Source organism: Acanthisitta chloris, unplaced genomic scaffold (assembly GCF_000695815.1).
Source record: "Acanthisitta chloris isolate BGI_N310 unplaced genomic scaffold, ASM69581v1 scaffold27968, whole genome shotgun sequence".
NCBI lineage: Eukaryota > Metazoa > Chordata > Aves > Passeriformes > Acanthisittidae > Acanthisitta > Acanthisitta chloris.
Window position 1 is genome coordinate 4,370 of NW_008686882.1, and position 19,617 is coordinate 23,986.

The following is a 19,617-nucleotide window of genomic DNA, read 5'->3' on the forward strand; positions in this document are numbered from 1 at the left end:
TAACAGCCTAATGGGGTTCCTGGCTTGATGTGTCATGGGACCACCCAGGGAATCTCTTGGGAGGGAGAGCAGGTTCCTGACCATGAGACACCCAGGTGAGAGCCTCATTCTCCCACCCCTCCAGCCAAAACCTGTCCTGTCTGTCCCTCATTTCCCCCACCAGTGTCCAGTTGGTGAGACAAAGCAGGGGGAGGTCACCTGATCACTCATATCATGGGCAGAACAGGCTCAGCTTGGGGAATAAAACAACTTCTTGTCAATTCAGATAGTGCAAATATTTAAGTACTGATTCAGGTGTTGGAAACAAACCAACCCCCCCCAAGTATTTTCACACTTGAGGAAAGCACCTCCCCTGCCCTTTGCGAGGTTTAAGGTCACTCCCAGCACCTCTTCTCCTCCTTCTCCTCCTCCAACCATCTGTCCCAAGCAGGGTCAGCCCTGGGCTCACAACTCTCCAGGTATGAAGGTTGGGTGATCTGCTCCTCTACTTAGCTGTTCCAATGTGTCTCCTCATCCCACACAGGCAAACAACGACACAGGCAAATTACCCCCCCCAGATGGTATTCCTAAAAAAACTCCACACATTTCCTCAGAAAACCCTGCAGGCAAATTACACCCCCCCCGAATGGTATTCTTAAAATAACTCCACACATTTCCTCAGAAAACCCTCTCAGTTTGTGGTTTAAATTGAGAAGAGAATGGGGGTTTGGTGCCTATCTGGCATTTACCTGTTGGCCCACAGTATGCACAGGCTCTCAGCACAATGCCCTGTCATCCACCAGGTGCTGTTCTTTGGAAAGCTCCAGGATCAAAGCTTTGTGTCCAGGCTTGGGAAATGAGCAGAATCTCCAGGGTTTTTTTCCTCAATTCTGCATTTATTCCCCTTGCTGCTCTGGTTCAAGGCTGCTTGGACTCAAGACCTTGCTCACAGCAGAACTTGCTGCTTCTGCACACCACAGGCAGAGATGCAATGAGGCCACTCAGCTGAGGTCACTGGGGTGACTTTCCTGGAGCACATAGACCTGTGACAGGGATCCTCAGAAGTCCTGGTGGCTCAGAGCATGGACACCCGTGGCCGTGGCTGTTCCTGGGTTTCCCCCACAACCTATGAATATGACATGACCCCAGGGATGGGAAAAGGACATGAACTGAGAGAAATGGAGATGAGTCACCTTCACCACTGACATTTGTCTCTGTTTTTGTCGTGGGACTGATTCACAAAGAGCTGGCTCAGAGGGATGGCAGCAAAGAGTTCATTGCCACCACTTGGTGTCATCACTGTCTCAGGCTTGGTGAAGTGCTCCCTGTCAGCATCACTCACACAGGACTGACATTCTTGCTCCTTGCAAAGATGTCAGGCTCCAGGCTGGTGTGCTCTAAGGTGTCTGGAGACCTCTGTGCCGCAGGACATCAGCAAGCCAGGCAGTGAGGAAGGGAGGGAGAGGCAGAATGGAAAGCAGGTTGTCATCAGGAAGCAAAACAATCTCAGTCTCCTAAAACACCTTTGCCACCCCCCAAGGAAAACTCTTCTTATCTTGACACCAAAACTGACCTGTCCAAGGTACATCCATCCAGAACATCCTGAGGAAGTAGTTGTCCAGAACTTGGCATCCTTATTGTATCACCAATCATTTCCAGGGAGCAGTTAGCAGAGTATCCTAGTGCAGAGGAGCCAAGGTTGAATGCAGAGTAGGGTGGAAACCACCTGGGTGCTCCATCAAGGAGCTCCCTATCACACACCAGCCTCTGGAAAAAAATCAAATGACACAATGGACAGTTAGAGACCATACTGAGAGCAATGGGTGGTGGGACCTTGGGAAACATTTACCAAAGTCCACCTGGTTAGTCAGTGCTGGGGGATCTGTAAGACAGGCTGTCCCTGCCCAATCTGAAGGCTTAAGTACTGTAGAAGGGGATAAAATTCCCATAGTGCACATTAAAAATATGCTGGAGGAAACAATCTGAGTTATTCCTGCCTCAGGCGAAGGAAAACCTCCATCCTTCCTTCTGTCCTTCCCTTCAAGCTGCTCCATCATGGGCCATTCAGCTGTGGCAAAGACTCCTAGGCAAAGATCCAAGCATCAGGATGGGACACTCGATGGGCTCATCACAGCAGAGCCCCAGCCCAACTCCAGCTGCAGCATCCTCCGTGCCAGGGAGCAGGACAGAAGGGCAATGGGCACAGACAGTGGGGCAGGGTGGCACATGGACACACACACCACATCTGTCCCCCTGGCACTGATGGGTCAGGCAGAAAACCTCCTGCTCTGTCCACAAACCTGCCTCTCTGTCCAGGCACATCCCCAGGCTGTCCCCACCTCTGTTCCCAGCACTGCCAGAGGCTGATCCAACACTGCTTGCACAAGAGGTGATGGGTGCTGCTCCCCTCGCCCCCAGATGACCTGGATTGAGTGACTCAGCCCTAATCAGGGGATCCATCACTCCTGAGGGAGTGAGGCAGAAGCTGCTCAAGGCAGAGTGCTGCCCCAGCAAGGGCAGAGTGCTGACAGTGGGAGCCTATGAGCTGCTGGTGAGCAAGAGCAAGTCCCCAGACCTGTTCCCTGGAAACTCTAACGAACGACACACCTCTATTACCTGCAGAAATACCCAGAAAATTTGGAAAAAAAAAAAGAAGAGGAACCCTCCCCAAACCCAGTTATAACAATGGCCTCAAGCTTTCTGTAGGTCCTCTTCCAGGATGCAGTGCTGGGTGAGGGGTAAATTCAGCAGTTTTCCCACATTTGGCAGCTGATGACCCCATCAGCACCCTAGGGAAGGGGAACATCCCCCCACTGCCATCATAGCCCATTTCCTTCAGTGCTGGGGGCAGGTGAGGGAGCCAGAGCAGCCCTGTGAGCTCCCCTGAGCTCCCCTGCACACAAACCCTGTGTCATTGGGCACCTCCTTTAGGGAAGGAAGGAAACTCCCTTCCCCTGGCTTTCATTTTTGGCAGTAGCACTTATCCCCACAAAATCACTGTGCCTCAATCTCTTCCCCAGACATTGGTTTAGCAAAGCCAGTGCAGGACTCATCCCTCTGCTGCCTCTCCCAGAACTCCACTTTGATTAACCTCAGGCTGCTAATTTCCAGTCACCACCTTGGTTATCCCCCTCCCACACTGGAGGGAGAACATCCTTCCACCTTTCCCAGAGGTCATAAGACCCATGTGTGTACACACAATCACTCCCAAGGATCTGCACCATTTCCTGTGAAGTCCAGGGTCAGGAGAGGGTTCTTGTCCTGCTGGTCCTTCTCTGCATCAATGCAATGTGCTTCAGCCAACCAGACTGCCAAAGAATTAGAGCAAGCTTGAATTTCTCCATCTTCACACTGTGCCCAGTTTAGTACTCTGAGCATCTTCTGCATAACGGGGCTGGGAGCCCTCTAGGCCTGTGACCATCTGCTGGTCCCCCTTGTTAGTTGCCCAGTGATCATCAACAAGTCAGCCAGGACCTTCCCAGAGAGCCTCCCCCAGGGATGGAGACAGGAGCAGGAGCAACAAGGAGGCCACGAAGCCACAGCCCATGCCAGGTGACCTCAGCTGGGATACCTCACTGGGCAGTTCAGGTGAAGGGTTTTGAAGCCCTCTGCTCTCTTCCAGCAGCCACAGGGGCTTCGTGTCCTTAGGAGCAGCAGGACTTTTCACTGTTCTGGAGGAAAGCCCAAAGAAAAGAAGGTAAACTCCTCCCAGGATTGCGCCAACCCATAGCTCCCTTGCCTGCCCTGGGGCTCAGCAGGAGTGCCAGAGGAGGCTGTGGGTAAGGCTGGGTGATCCAGCTGCTTTGGAGGCAGGCACTGTGAAAAAACCCTGGGAGAAGCAGAGCCAAGTGGCTCCTCACCCGCAGCCCTGGGAGCCAGCACGGGAGGACACAAAGCATCACAGAGCTCACCCAGCTCTGCACAGCACCCAGCACAGGTAGGCTTGGCATGGGGAAGGGGCTGTGGGTGTTTCTACAGCCACTGCTGGGATGGTCCCCATTCCCAAGGGATGCTGAGCACCCTTTCCTAATGGGAAAATGCATTGGCCAAGTGCTGGGGCAAAACCAACCTCTGGCTCTCCTCAAGCAGCATCCCTTTGCCCACCTCCAGGCAGCTCCTGGGACAGAGGGTGGCAGGGGGTGGTGGGCAGCCTGCTGGCAGGGCCAGCTTCTCTGTGCCCTCCAGGTTATTCCTGTTTCCTTGGGCAGTGAGGAGTTAACTGTGCTAGGGCTCAGTGAGGAGCAGCCTGATGGGGCACAGCCTGTATTTGTGCAGTGATTCACTCAGCGCCCCGAGCACAGCACCCATGAGTGGGAGCCAGAATGTTGGATAAAGAGCTGAACCAGGGAAGGTGGGAGCACAGGGAAGAGACCAGGGATGGAGGACAGGCAGAGGATGGGAGTGAGTGGCCCAGTGGTGTGTGCATGTCTGGCTGTCCTACCTTAGGGACAACCTGAACACTGCAGCAGATGCCCTGGTGACTCTAACCCAGCTTTGAGGAACCTTGGGGAGATGTCCAAGTATATGCCCAGTGTGGGACTTGCAGTGTCCATGGGCACTGGGGATGCAAGCACAGCTGTCCTGGGACAAGCAGAACACTGGCAAGCAGGCAGGAGATGTTTCTATGGAGAAGGCTGGGCAGAGTGGAAGTATGGAGGTGATTTCTCTCCTTTGTCTCTCTGGGGCTAATTTCTAGCCCTCCTAGGCAGCAGGATGACACTGTGGAATGGCTCCTACCCCTTCTATCCTGGTGCCAATGCCTGCTTCCCCTTTGACACCACCCGGACTGTCATCATCACTGTCTTCCTCTCCATACTGGTCACCTTCATCATCATCCTGCCAGGGATCCGGGGCAAGGGGGTAAGTGGAGGGACAGGGGGAGTTCAGTCCTCTGGTCCCTGTCCTGTGCATCCCACATTCCTCTTTCTTCCCAGCCTTAAAAAGAGATTTGAGGACCAAACACCCATGGGTTCACAGCCAGGGCTCTGGGATCTCCAAGTGAGCTCCATGCTAGAGACACCAAACTCCACCATCCCAAATTCCTGAGGTGCCCAGATCTGAGCTTGGCTGAATTTCTCTGTGAGCAAACCTGAGCGATTTCACAGGAGTGGAAAAGCAGGGCGAGGCTCAAAGATCTCTCAAAGATCTCTCACTCCACCTTTCCTGAACACCTCAATAAAGGAAGGAGGTGCACTGGGCATGTCCCAGCACTGCACCTGGGGCTCTGGGATGGCCAACAGACACTGCTGAGAGCCACAGCAGGGTTTGCTGTGTGCTTGGCTGAGGGGCTTCTCCCCTCAAAGGGGACACACTATGAACCCCTGGTCACTGCTTTTGTCTCCAGCTGTGGCTAGCTGGCAACATAGCCAAACACAGGAGGTTTGGATAAGTGTGGAAATTCCAGCTCAAGACTATTAAAGGGAGTGTCTCCATCCTCCTTCCCAGAAAGGAGGCAGGGGATGTCACAGGTTTCCTCAATGTGTAGTTTTGACCTTCTTGCTCTGTCTGGATCTCCCCACTGCCTTCCCTAAACCAGAGCAGGGATGCCCCAGCCACATGTCCCCACCATGACACCCACCTGCAAAGCTGATGGGATAACAGGCCTGTTCCTCACCATCTGATGGCTCTAAATGACACACTTGGTGCTGAGGTCCCCATGGCAAAATCTGACTGAGACATGTCCCTCTGCTCTGCTCACTCCTCACAGCGACTCTTCTGGTTCCTGCGGTTTGTGATGGGACTCTTCGTGGGAGCAGTGGTCCTCAGTGAGTATCAGTGTCCTGTGGGGGAAGATCAAGGATGTCCAAGGCATGGAGGAGAAAAGTAAGGGTGGATGAATAGATCAGTCAAGGGCCAAGTCCAGCTGGTAGGATGAGTTGGGGAAGACTGAGGTCTGAGTCTAGGACCTGGTTCCAGCAATTGGTGGGAGGTGCAAGCCCCATCTGCTTCCTCTCCGAAGGCTGATGGTCACATCCAGGGCACTTACTAAAAGCCCACCACCAACTGCCAGGGGACCCAGACAAATTGGCAGGAGCTTAGATGAGAACCAGTGCCCAGACATCAGCACCATTGCCTCCAGGGTCAGGGACTGCACTGGAGCTGCGGAGAAACCAACCCAAGTGGGGCTCTGAAGGACACAGGTTGGAGCTGATACTGGGGAAAGACATACAGGACTTCTGCTCCTTGGGGCTCACAACCCAGGCCTTGCCCCCGGGATGAGCTAGGTGACACTCAGGTCATGGTGGCCATGCTGGCAGGTGCTCTACCACTAGATGTCTTGCTGTCAGGCCATAACTAACCTCTGAAGTCTTCACAGCCATACAGTTCACCAGGGACTGGGAGACTGGCTGGGTGCAGGCAAACACCTCCTACAAGTCCTTCAGCCATGCCTTGGTGAACGCAAACATTGGGCTCCACATTGGCCTGTCAGGGCTGAACGTCACGCTGGTGGGTGAGTGCATATCACAACAGGAGGGGACTGGGTGCCAGTTGGGCAGATACTGGGTCTGTAGGCCCTGCAGGCCCCACACCAGAAAGTCTTGAAGCTACCTCCAAGGCTGAGAAAGTTCCTTAGTCTTCATCACCTGGCAGGAAACCCAGAGAACCAAATCAACGAGACCATCAACTACAACGAGCATTTTCCCTGGAGCTTTGATGCAAACTATGACCACAGCTACACCGAGGGGCTGGAGAAGGGGCTGCCCAGCCCCATCCTCTATGTGGTGGAGAAGTTCACCACACAGAGCCCCTGTGCTGTGCACAGGCAGTACCGCATCTCCGGCCACTACGCGTCCCTCACTCTCTGGTAAGTTAGAGCCAGAGGTCACCTTATCTCTGCACTGTGGGGAGGTGGAAAGAACCAGGTAGAGCAGGAGGAGCTTGCTGGAGCCACCCTCTTCCCTGTAAGGCTATGCCAAAGCCTTGGCTACTCTTTGACACACACTTTTCTGCAGAGCCAGGGTGCTAATCTCCCCAGAGTTCCCTTTTGTGTCATCTGCTCCAATCTACAAAATTCCACGTGGAGAAAAATTATTCTTCATTTAAAAGAAAGCAAATTCAGCTGCATGGGACTGACAGTTACCCAGAAGAAGGGACCCCAGTGGGAACAGCCACGGGAGGGTTCCTCTAGCATGCCCAAATGGGCATGAGACCTGCTGGTGGGGAGTGGAAGGGACCATCGAGAAGAGGTTCATCAAGAAGACAGCTCAGAGGCTGTGTTTGGTGTGAAACTGAGAGTCTGTTGTAATCATGGAGTGTCAGAGCTTCCCCATGTGTTGCAGAGGTGGTAGAAAAGGCACTGCAGGCAAGGGTGAGTCTTATGACTCCCCCTATGGACATAGGCTCCAGGTCTCTGCCTACATCTCCTATTTTTTGTCTTCAGGAAAATTAATTATCCCTGCCCAAACATTTCTGTTATTGAGAAGGAGTATTTCAAGGCAGAAATGTTGGCAAAAACTTATTTGGAAGCAGAAACATTTGTTAACTCACTCTGTGGTGAGCTAAACCCAAGCCCCACGCACAGGGCAGGGCTGGCAGCTGGGTTCACTCCAGGTGCTGAATCAGCTGTGGGTACAGCTCCTGGTGCAGTGCTCCAAACAAAGGTGTCCCTTGCTGCCATTGTCCCTTTGAACAGGTGGGAACTACCTGGGGGTGGCCAGTTGTGGTGAATCACAAGAATCAGAGAAGCAAGTTAATTTGGAGGGACCTCCAGAGATTTCTCCTCCAGTCCCACACCCAGGGCAAGGCTGATGTCAAAGCCATATCAACGTGCTCAGGGCTTTGTGAAGCTCAGCACTGAGTGTTCCCAGGTGTGGAATTCCCTCTCCACTGCTGTGGGACCTGTCCCACAACTCAACCATTCATGTAGCTACAGAATCATTGGGCTGAAAGGGACCTCCTTAGATCAGCCTGTGCAGCCCACCTGCTGAATTTATAGCAGGTTGTCTGGGGCTGCATCCCTCCCTTGGGATGTGGACAGGAGACCCTGAGCAGAGGCTCTAAGCATGATGCATTCTGCTCAGTTTTGTGGTCCTTTCACAGGCTGGCCTTTTGCACATGGCTCATCTCCATCCTGCTCTTCTCCATGTCTGCCCTGCTCTACGGTGGCCACATGCTGCTGCTCACTGCCACACTGATCCTCTTCTCCCTGCTCTTCTTCTTCACTGCGAGGAACACCCCAAAGTGCCCCATCCAGTTTGGCTCAGTTTCCTTGAAAACAGACTATGGTGAATCCTTTTGGCTGACATTAGCCACAGGTGAGTGCTCAGCTTCCTCCATCCCTGCAGCAAGGATGCTCCACAATGCCCCAACAGTGCCTCATCCCTGCTGTCTCCATGGCTGCTCACAGACAACGATTTTTTTTTTTTTAAATGCATAAAAGGTTTTAGGTTAGAATTATCAAGCTTGGGGGAGAAAGGAGCTGAGCAGTCAAGAGATCTGAATGGCCAAAGTTGCCTGCCAGACATGTGCCCAGAGAAGTGACATGAAAGCCACAAATCACAGAGCCAGCAGGAGATCTGGCCTGGACAGACCTTTGGGGATCCCTCTCCCAGCCCTTGCCCAGAGCAGGAATAACCTCAAAGCCACATCAGCCTTATTCAGGCTGGTGGTGGATGTCCCCATGGACAGATTCCCTCTGCCTTTCAGGACCTGCCCCACAGTTGTCCCACTCATGGGCAGCAATTGCTTCATAGAATCATAGAATTAACTGGGTTGGAAAAGACCTCCAAGATCATCAAATCCAACCCTACTGTGGCTGGACACTAAGTGCCACATCCAGTATCATCTTGAAAACCTCCAGGGATGGTGAATCCACCACCTCCCTGGGCAGCACATTCCAATGCCTGATCACTCTCTCTGTAAAAAAAAAATCTCTTCCTAATATCCAACCTAACCCTCCCCTGGCAGAGCTTGAGTCTGTGCCCTCTTGTCCTGCTGCTGGTTGCCTGGGAGAAGAGACCAACCCCCACCTGACTCCAACCTCCTGTCAGGGAGTTGTAGAGGGTGATAAGGTCTCCCCTGAGCCTCCTCTTCTCTAGGCTTCCTTCCATCAGACAAGAATTCCACATGTTACAATGCCCACCTCCAAGGAGGCTGGATCTTTTCCAGTAGCAGATGGCAACTGAGCTCCCCTGGAGACTCTTCTTTGTCAGGCTAAACAAGCCTGGCTCCTCCAGCCTTACCCCACGCACAGTGGGCTCCAGCCCCAACCCTCTGTCCCAGTTTGTTGACTTGGCCTTTGTACTGGAGACTCCAAAGTCATGCCAGAATCCAGATATGGAAAGGGAAATAATGCCTTCTCTTACCTGCCTGGTGATGCCACATGCCATTGGCCTCCAGCTGGGTCTGGATGGAGCTGGGACACAGTGGGAGGAGGTGGTGGTAACATGTGTCCCTGTGCTGTGCATTTCAGGGCTGCTGTGCCTGCTGCTGGGGCTGGGAATCATCATCCTGAACTCCACACGGCCAGAGAAACTCAAGCTCATTTTTAACCTGGACAAGAGAAAGGAAAAAGAGGAGGTGTGGAGCAAGTCCTACCTGCCAGCTGAGCCCAGCTACCCTGCACAGGACTTGCTGATGAGCTCCCTGGGAGAGCTCTGTGAGGTGACAGCCACCCAGCTGTGAGGCATGGGGGGAGGCAAGGCAAGGCCTGAGGACACCTCTCCTGAAGTCACCAACCCCACCAGGAGCCCAGGTGGGAAGAGACATGACAAGAGCCAGGGGATGCAAGTATCCAAGTCTGGAAAGTTGTCCCAAATACAACAGTTTGCCCTGATTATTTTTTGCTGTGGTTTTACTCACCGGCTGCTGGAAGAGCTTTTGGGGTGAGGAGGATTCATGCCCCATCCCTGGCTGTTCACTTCCAGGTACTGGTCTACTGCCCTTCCCCTTTGTCCATCCCAACAAACCCTGAATCCTCCCCAGGATACAGAGACTAAAGCAGAACAAATTGGAGAGAAACCAAGTAAATGCAGACTCATAGATATGAACCAAAGGAGAATTAGAACCCCTGCAACAGCATCCCTGCCCTGAAGACCTTCCAAGAAGTTCCCTCTGCCCAGAGAGACTCTTTCCATCAGTGGCCAGGAAGAGGGAGTGGAGCTGCACTCACCAGGGCACTCTGTATCCAGCATGTCCTCTTGGACTGGGGTAAAGAGCAGGATGGCGAGGAGTAGGGTACTGGAGGCACCAGATCAGGTGGGAGGGAAGGGATGGGAACAGAGGTCTTATAGTGTCTTGGAGATCAGCTGGAACCGATTGGCAAGAGATGAGCAGCACCTGTCTGGGAGGCTTGGGTTCCTCCTGCTCAGCCATGGAAACATTCATGTCATGGGCCATGAGACACTGAAATTCTGCACACCCAAGGTGGATGCAGCCACCCACTCCTGGCCACTGGCAGCTAGCAGGTACCTTGTCCACATGGGAAGGGAGAGAGGGAGGGAGGGAACATGCTTCAGGTTTGCACCCCTTCACCTCCATGCAGGTTTCACAATTTCTTGTATTTTCTCGCTTGTACTCACTTATTTTCACCCCTATCTCAATAAAATCAGCTGGACCTGTCCTTTCATTTGTCTGTTGATGGAGGTGACTCTCTGAGGGCTGTTGCTCTGACATGACAGCCACAGGGAAGGGAGAAGGAAAAGGCAGAATTCGTTTGTGGTGCCAAATGGGACATCTGACCATGGCCAATTGGTTCAGGGCAATAAAGTCCAGTCAATACACCCTAAACAGGGTATTAGAATATTTCAAAGAAATCAAACAGGGCAGATATGGCAGGACTTCAGCTCCTGGAGTGTCCCTGGGCATGTGGAAGCTTCGATGGGAGCAATATCCAGCCCAGCAGAGGTTCACAGAGGGACAGGCAGGTTCTCTGCAGAGGAGGTGCATCCTGCCCCATCCCACTGACCACGGAAGACCATTCAATGAAGACCTAGAGGACCCAATAGGGTTTGGAGCTGAACTCCTCAGGCTTGGGAGGGGAAGACCATTCAATGAAGATCTAGAGGACCCAACAGGGCTTGGAGCTGAACTCCTCAGGCTTGGGAGTCCTTAGCCAGGATGTTCTCAATGGCATCTATCAGGAGATGCTTCAGCTTACAGATGAACTAGATCCAAGGCACAACAACCCCCTTTGATTTACTCTGTTGAAATTCCACCCTCATAAACCTTTCCCTGGTGTGTTCCTCCTTGCAGCCCAGCCAGGGGGACATGGCAGAGGGCTGGTTGCTAGATGGCATGGTGTCTGCATGTCCTGGTGCCACCAGGGATGGGGACCACAGTCCTTGCAGAGCCTCCGGTTGTGCTGTCCAGGACATGGTGTTCACTCCATTGCTGGCACTGACTTTGGTTAGATGCCAGATTCCCTGGACACTGTGGGACCAGAGTCAGTCTGGGCTGAGAGCCAGGGATTGAATGGTGATTATTTTACCGCCTGCTGTTCAACAACTCCTCAGTCTAGCCAGGAAACTGAGCTGGAAGCTGTGGTGGATGGAGAAGGTGGGACCAGCAGCAGCACAACAAAGGGGCTGTACAACCACAGCTCTTACAGTGCATGTGAAGCTGCTGCTGTGACGTATGGTGAGGCAAAATAATTACCCCTGATCAATGGCCCTGGGTGTGGCCCTCCCTTGGTGGCAAGGGAAGAAGTCCTCCACCTGCAAATGGCCTTGCAGGTGGCTCCCTGTGACACAGCCAGTCCTGGTTGTCCTGACCCCTGCTCTGGATGCAGACATAGTGCATGAGGAGGTGTCTGCATCCCCCATCATGTCATTATGAATGCCCAGCTGGCCTCACTTGAGGTCTGATGCCAAAATCCCAGCCATCCTGTGTTTTCTGGGAAGCAGACAAGACACACCAAGATCTGGTGTCTTGGTGCTTCAAACAGATCAAAGTTTATTTATGGTTCATTTATTTGGGTTCATGGCCCCTGTATGTCTGATGCAACAGGACAAAGTTTTTCTTCTGATTAGGATGTTCTTGGGGAAGAATCATGACCAAAAAGAGATAAGGCTGGAGAGAGCTAGATGCAGTGGCCAAAAGCATGGGAAAATCCCCAGTCTCTTGTGCTTCCAGGGCATGAGGTCTGTCCCACACCAGCCCCAATAATTTGTGGTTGGCTGTAGCATCTTCCAGTAGATACCTCCAGACCTGCCATATCTGGATGCAAGAAAGCCTCAAGAAAGAAAAGGAGGATCCTTAAGGAAGTTTTGTTGGTTTAATCTTATGGCTTTTGTCCCACCACTCAGAGAAAGTCCTTTTGAGGCTCTTCTACACCCTCACAACATGCTGCTCCTCATGACAAAGGTTTCTTGGTGTCTTACCTTGAAATGTGCCAGTGAGCCTTGTACTTCCTTGGGGTCACCTCTGCCAGCACAGCTTCCCCCATGGGAAGGATGATGCTGCTGGGGGCTCACCACCAGCCCCTTCAGATGTTGCCCCATAGTCCCCAAAATGCCCCAAGTGTCTCAAAGCAGAGGATTTTTAGTAAAGTTTTATTGAAAATAGTTCTTGCACGTAACAAACCACATTAGTGCAACACAAATATCGTGTGACAGAAATAAGTAACTTAATAGCAAAGGTCTTTTCTCAGAAAGAAAAGAATCAAAATACTGAAATTATGTTCTTTACAATTAATTGGAATGAAGCTGCTCAGTTCTCCAATAATTCAGATAAAGAATCCCAGAATGGTTTGGGTGGGAAGGACCTCTCATTCCACCAGCCCAGATTCCTCCAAGCCCCATCCAGCCTGGCCTGGAAAACTCCCAGTATGGAGCAGCCACAGCTTCTCTGGGCAACCTGTGCCAGTGTCTCATCACCCTCACAGCCAAGAATTTATTCCCAATTTCCCATCTAACCCTGCCCTTTGCCAGTGGGAAGCCATTCCCTCTTGATCTGGCACTCCAGGCCCTTGTCCCAAAAGTTGCTCTCCAGCTCTCTCAGAGCCCCTTCAGCTCTAGGATGACACTGCTGGAGTAGAGAGGTTGGACCAGATGACCCATTGTGGTCCCTTCCAACCTAACCAATTCTGTGATTCTCCTGGGACAGAGATCCCCAGGTGACCATGCAGCTCAAGTCTCTGGAGCTGTGACCTGCTCCGATTGCATCCTGCCAGCAAAGTCTGCCCTGTGCCAGAGGACACCATCCTGGAGGTACAGTCTGTGAAGATGCTTCCCACCAAGGGCCCATCCCAATGTGGACTTCAAAGGCAGTTGAATGGGGAAATGGGTCTCTGGGGACATCAAGAAGGGTTTGTGCTCTGTCCTTTGGGACCTGCCCTCAGGGAAGGAGTGGGAAAAACTTTCTCCTAGACGCTGTCAAACTTGGAGGGCTGAGAAGGAGACAGTCCCTTGTTCACAAAATGAGGGTTGATGTACACCTCAGCCATTTCCTGGTACTCCTCTGCTTTGTCCTCACGGAGATCAAAGAAGGTTTTCAGCAAGTCCAAGTTGAGGTAGTGCAGTGCCACAACGGTGATCCCAGCCACGAAACAGAGCAGGCCTGGAAAAGAACATGCCCTCTGAGAGGGTTCCTGTACACACAGGCACAGGACCCACCCCACAGCCCTCTGATAGCCAGGAGACAATGTCTTCACTTATGGAAGGTGGTCTTGTACTCTATGAGGTGACTTCGGCTGTGCTGAGCATCTTAAAATTCAAGCATGGGTCTCAAAAACCCAAGCAAGTGATTTCCACCTCTTTGCACCTCAGGAAGTAAAAATCCTTTCACTGCCCTTGAGGTGGGGATGGTGTTTTCCCTTCTGACATCCCTCTCCACACCTCTGCCAGGATCTGCTTTGCCAAAGGGGTCTGGGTGGCTGCACTTCCCACCTGGGACAAAAGCTCTGGGACTCCTGCACACCCAGAGGGACAAGGTGGTGTGCCCGAGGCACCTTGGTGTCCTTACCAATTGCTAGTGTGAGCCAGAAGGATCCCCCATAGGCTACGTGGAGGGTTTCAGTGCCAATCTGGATCAGACACATTGGGGTGTTCCTCACGGTGGAGAACGAGAGCAGCGAGAAGATCACGAAGGCCCCTGTGACCAGGAGCATGTAGCCTCCATAGACAGGGGCAGGCATGGAGAAGAGAATGTTGGAGATGAGCCATGTGCAAAAGGCCACCCTGGAGACAAGAGGAGACCAACAGATGAGTTGTGCAAGTGCCACAGGTGCTCTTTGTGAGGGTTTCCATGTGGGAGGAGGAATCTGGGCTCCAGGTTGCATTGTACAAGGCAGAGAAGCTCTGTGGGCAGGTAGGAGTGATCCCTAATCCCCAGGCTGAGCAAGCAGATGTGCAAGGCTCACACTGCTACACCCAGAAGGCAGTAACAAACTTCCCTTTGCTCAGCACACAGACAGCACCAGCCTTCAGGAGGCCGTGGCAGCCCACTCAGTGTATCCAGAGCACCCCAGCTCCCTGCCCCACCACGTGTGCAGTGTGGACCTCAGAGAGCTGCACACAGGACTGGGATAATTGCAGAACGAGGCATGAGTCATTTGCAGCAGCTCTGCACGTGGCTGAGGAGCTGGCTGACAGGGGAAGCCTTCAGCTATGGGCCAGAAGCTCTTGCTCCATGGTATCACCAAGTCCCTTTCCTAGCTCCTGTATCTCTGCTGTCAAACACAGAGCAGGGAGAACAGCACTGCAACGGCCCTTGCCCTCCACAAGTCTTGGTGGTAGGAACCATCTCCTGACAGCTGTGGACCAGTTCTCACCCAGCCCAAGTGAGCAGCGACATGTCTACTAAAGAGTTGAGATCAACCTCACAATAACAGCACCATCTGCTTTGCCTCACTTAGTCCCACTCCCAGATATCAAATATACTCACAGATGGGGTTGGGAGAGCTCTACATGCGTCCACAGGCCTCTCTGGGCCATCAAGGACAGTGGATTCAACTCCATCCATGGGGATGGACATGTGCCTTCATCACCACATTGCAGCAAGGACCTGCACCACGTTCCTCTCTCCTATGTCCAGCCCTGGTGGATTTGGCCAGCAGAGAGAACCAGAACCTCTTCTCCGCTCACCCCAAAGTGCCTACAGGGCAACCAGTTCAACTTCTGGCCTTGCAAGGGTCCCTCCATGTATACAGCTTTCCTTCTGGCAGCATTGCCATCCCATCCATCCCAGAGGACTAGGGAAGAGGCAGCAGAGCCCTTCCCATGTGTGTGCACCAGCAGAGGAAGGCTCACCAGAGCGTGGCCGATGCGTAGTGGCTGGAGATGCGGTACTGCCTGTGCACGGCGCACGCGCTCTGCGTGGTGAACTTCTCTGCCACATAGAGGATGGGGCTGGGCAGCCCCTTCTCCAGCCCCTTGGTGTAGCTGTGGTCATAGTTAGCATCGAAGCTCCAGGGAAAGTGCTCGTTGTAGTTGATGGTCTCGTTGATCTGGTTCACTGGGTTTCCTGCAGGAGGGAGAAGCTGAGGTCCTGCTGTGTGCCAGCACCTGGGTGCTCCCAGTCAGGAACTCTGGGTCTCATACAGACCAAGTACCCCCCAGAGAAGCTGGAGACTTCCTGGGGCCATGGCCACTCCAGAGCTGCAGATCGGGACATTGGACTTACCCCTGAGTGTGACATTCACCCCTGCCAGGCCAATGTGCAGTCCAACATCTGCAGTCACCAGGGCATGGCTGAAGGACTTGTAGGAGGTGTTTGCCTGCACCCAGCCAGTCTCCCAGTCCCCTGTGAACTGGACAACTGCCAGGAAAAGTAAAACTGGGGTTAAAGCAGTGCTGGTCTCAGGCTTTGCTGTGCTCAAGGGGGAATCACAAGCAGCGTTCTCACTGTGGAAGTGGGAGTGTAAGGAGGGCAGGAGAGCTGACTCAGCCACCAGGACGTGCCTCAACCAGCTCCCACACCCTTCAGAGTTCAGGTCCTCCCATCACTGAGCATCCACTCCCTGGATCTGGGAGCAGGGGTGCTCAGATCTTCAGGGATGAATGCAAGGACCTAATTCTTCCTTGGACATCCTCTCCAGGACTTCCCTGCCAGTTCCTCACCACAGCAAGCACTACAGCACCCAGGGAGAGGGCTCAGAGATGAGACTGTTTGTCAGCCACGGGAACAGAGGTGAGTAATTCCGCATTTTAAGCTCCCTACACTGCACTATCAGTAGTGAATAGTGAAGGTCACTGTCAAGCAGAGGCAGTGGGGAGGGATGGGAAGTGCTGGCACACCTCGGACAGTCATTCCAGCTGGGGGAAAGAGAATAATTTGAAGGATTTCTGGTATATGTCTTTTGGAACAAGATACCCTTTCCTGAAGCATTTCCACCCTGTGGTCAGCTTCATTTTCCAGCAGGGAAATGGGCTAAAAGTGAAACAAATGACTTGCTCTCAGGCTGACAACAAAACCTGCTTGTGAGGGCACTGGTCCAGTGGCAGCTCTGCAGGAATGTTTTCTGGCTGCAGGGGTGAGTGTGCCCTGCTGCTGCCAGACAAACTCTGACTTCGGAACAATTCATTCCTCCCATGTGCCCAAGTAGTTCCTGACTGCATCCTTGTCATGGAGTGGCACTGGGTGGCTCTGCAGGGCTGAGCTGGATGAGGCTGTGGAACCAGCCCTGATCTCCACCCCTCTGCCACCTCCAGCCTGGCATCATACTCAAGGGTGGCTTTGGTAGCATCTCCCAGCACCTGTACATTCCCAGGTGGAGGGTGGCCTGGTCCATGTGGTCCATGGCTGGTCACAGCCTGGTTACCAACTCCTAGTGCCTGGTAGAACTGGGAGCTGAGTCTTTTAGGTTGCACTTTTTATCATCCCTCTCCAGGCAGGATTTTGTAACCCACCCTGTCCACAGCAGGAGGGTTTCTTTAATTTAGGGTCAGGGATGGTTGCTCTCCCCACTTGACACCTCCTGTCCCCTCAATACATCTTTCCTTGTCCATCCTGTCACCCTGTTCGAGTGTGATTTCCCATCACCTGGTTTCCATCATCAGTTATTACAGAAGATTTCCTGGTTTTTACTAAATCAAATCCTCTCCCTCACTTCTTCCTGCCTGGCTCCTTGGAAAGTCTTTACCCCCAGCCTGTGCTTTATTCCAGCCTGCTCACTCCATGTCACTGTTCCTTGCATCCTCCAAATGTGCCTGGCTGCAGCCCCAGGCAGGAGGCACAGGGAGGGGAAAAACAATGGAAAATTGGTAAGGAGAATTGTGAACACACTCAATTGGCTTGCAACTAAGAAGCAGAAAACTCCAAAGATTATACTAATCACCATCTAGCCTAGTGTGTTGGAGAAGTGGAAGGTCTGTGTTTAAACAGCTCAGACGCACCCATTGAATAGGTTTGAGATCCTGCCCTGCTACAGGAAAGATCAAAGTACATCAGTAAACTACACCTGCCCAAACCCCTGAAATACAGGTGAAAACAAGAGGTTCAGTGCTCCTCTAGCACATAAAAAACCATGCAGTGCCAGCATCCCCTCCCTGCCCATGTGTCGCTTTGGGAGTCCCAAAAACCCAGGTAATGAAAACAAATCTGCTCTTTGTATTTCATCCCTGGTTTTGTGGCTGTTCCTGCATCCTGCCTGTGTTGGCTCACACACATGGCTGGAGGAACACAAGGCTGTGCAGCCTAATGGAACTGGAGCTATTTTGAGTTACAGCCAACAAAGCTCCCAGAATAAAGCACAGGCACCTCCAGGTGCTCTCAGCCTCACTGCCAGGGATGGGGAAACCCTTTTGGGAAGCTGTGTGACTGCTTTGCAGAGCAGGAGGAAGGTAAACCCCACAACCAGCCTCGACCAAGCCACAGCTGTGACCCCCAGCTCACATTTCCCAATCACAGACCCTGCCCCAGGGTTTGATCCTGCCCCCAGGCCCCACCACTGAGGGCTGTGCAGCACTTACCCACAATCACCACTCCTATGACAAGGCTGAGGAGAACACGAAGAGTCCAGTACAGCCTCTGCAGGGAGAGAGGTGGGACATCAGGCAGGGAGGAACAGCCCCAAGTCTCCTCCTGCCTCACCCCAAACCACCTGGCAGTGTCCCAACATCCAGAGTGTGGGGAGCAGCTGCTTGTCCCCAGGGTCACGCACCGCCCGTCCACGGATTCCTGGAATGATGAGCAGGAAGGTGCAAGCCAACGTCAGGAAGACCACGATCACTATGATAGTGCTGATGTCAAACCCAGCAGCCTTCCTCTGCTGCGGGTAGAAGGGGTAGATGCCATCAAAGAGAGTCATCCTGGACCTCCAGGAGCCTGTGGGAGAGAGGTAGGCACAGTGGGACCCTGCACTGCCCTGCCCAGCTGCCTGCAGCCTGTGGTGGCCAGTCTCAGCTCAGCTCTGGAATAACCAGCTGTGGGGGCTCCACCACAAAACTCCCTGGAGGGACAAGGAAATGTGACGCTGCAAGGAAACAGCCCAGGAGAAATACTTCCCAGCAGAGAACACGCCACCCAAAAGCCCTTGGTGGAGAGGAGGTGCCTGGGGCAGGGCTCCACCAGCCCGAGGGACTGGGGCAACCCCAGGAACCACAACCACTGTCTTGCTGCAGCATGAGGAGCAGCCCAAGAGCAAGAACCTGTTGAGCAGCTCCTGCCCAGACAGAGCTGGGTCTTTCCCTCCAGCAGGTGCAGCCAGGGGTTTCCGCTTTTTGGAGCACCTGTAGAGGAATTCCATGAGCCATTGACCACGGCAGACGTGTTTTCCTCCAAAACCACAAGGAAACACTGAGAGTATGAATTTCACAGTAGCAAAGTTATCCCCAGCCAGTGACCTCCAGTGCCAAGTGGAATAAAACCCACCAGTCCCATTCCCACCCATCTCCTCCAAGAGGCTTTTCCCCAGGAGCTGCAAAGTATGATCTGAGGAGGGAGGACTAATCCTGTGCTTGGTCCAGAGGGGCCAGAACAAGCCCTGGAATTGAGATGTGGGTCCAAGGAGCACACAAACACTGGGAGCCCGTCTCAAGGCCAAAGGAAACTAAGTTACATAAGATGACAATGTGTGTGTAATTCCCAGAAATGACTTTGAACTCCCTCTGACACTTCAGTTCCAGCAATTACACATTCTCCCCCCATGCCTGGGCTAGATATTCTCTACCAGAAGTGATTATATGCTTAGTCTCCTTATTTTGCTTATTTAATAGCCTCTCTGCATGTAACTCCTGCAGGAATCTGCTAAAGTCAGGGAATGCCTGAGCTAATCTGACTCATGACTGAACATCATTTCATGCAGGAGATGATTTTATTCTCATTTTTTTGTAAACAGTGTTAATCATATTTTCAGGTAAGATCCAACCTGGAGAAATTCAGCCAAAAAAAACCAAACAAAAAACAAAACCACGGAGAAATTCAGCCAAAAAAAAACCAAACAAAAAACAAAACCAAAAACCAACAAAAAAACCCCAAAACAGCCAAGTCCCAAATCCCGAGAAATGGATGAGGATCACAATAAGTATCATAAAACAGTTTGCCTGGGCAGCTGAATCCCCCAAAACAGCCAAGTCCCAAATCCCTAGAAATGGATGAGGATCACAATAAGTATCATAAAACAGTTTGCCTGGGCAGCTGAATCACTTTCAATGCATAAAGGATTGAAAGAGGCTCCAGAATAATTTTCTGCCCAGTAAGCCAGATAATGACAGCAAAGATTTTAACAGAGACTGGGATTTTACAATGGACCTGGACCCA

General features: G+C 52.5%; 2 protein-coding genes across 2 annotated transcripts; one reads left to right on the forward strand and one right to left on the reverse strand.

Moving 5' to 3' along the window:
* Positions 1–4,692: 4,692 nt before the first annotated feature.
* Positions 4,693–9,603, forward strand: LOC103807640 (dual oxidase maturation factor 1-like). Its single transcript, XM_009080381.1, has 6 exons — positions 4,693–4,839; positions 5,687–5,744; positions 6,296–6,430; positions 6,571–6,784; positions 8,020–8,234; positions 9,392–9,603. Exons 1-6 carry the CDS (start codon positions 4,693–4,695, stop codon positions 9,601–9,603), a joined length of 981 nt encoding a protein of 326 aa, XP_009078629.1.
* Positions 9,604–13,282: 3,679 nt separating this feature from the next.
* LOC103807641 (dual oxidase maturation factor 2-like) lies at positions 13,283–18,166 on the reverse strand. Its single transcript, XM_009080382.1, has 6 exons — positions 18,020–18,166; positions 17,829–17,886; positions 15,541–15,675; positions 15,168–15,381; positions 13,882–14,096; positions 13,283–13,476 (listed from the first exon to the last, which is right to left on the reverse strand). Exons 1-6 carry the CDS (start codon positions 18,164–18,166, stop codon positions 13,283–13,285), a joined length of 963 nt encoding a protein of 320 aa, XP_009078630.1.
* Positions 18,167–19,617: the final 1,451 nt, after the last annotated feature.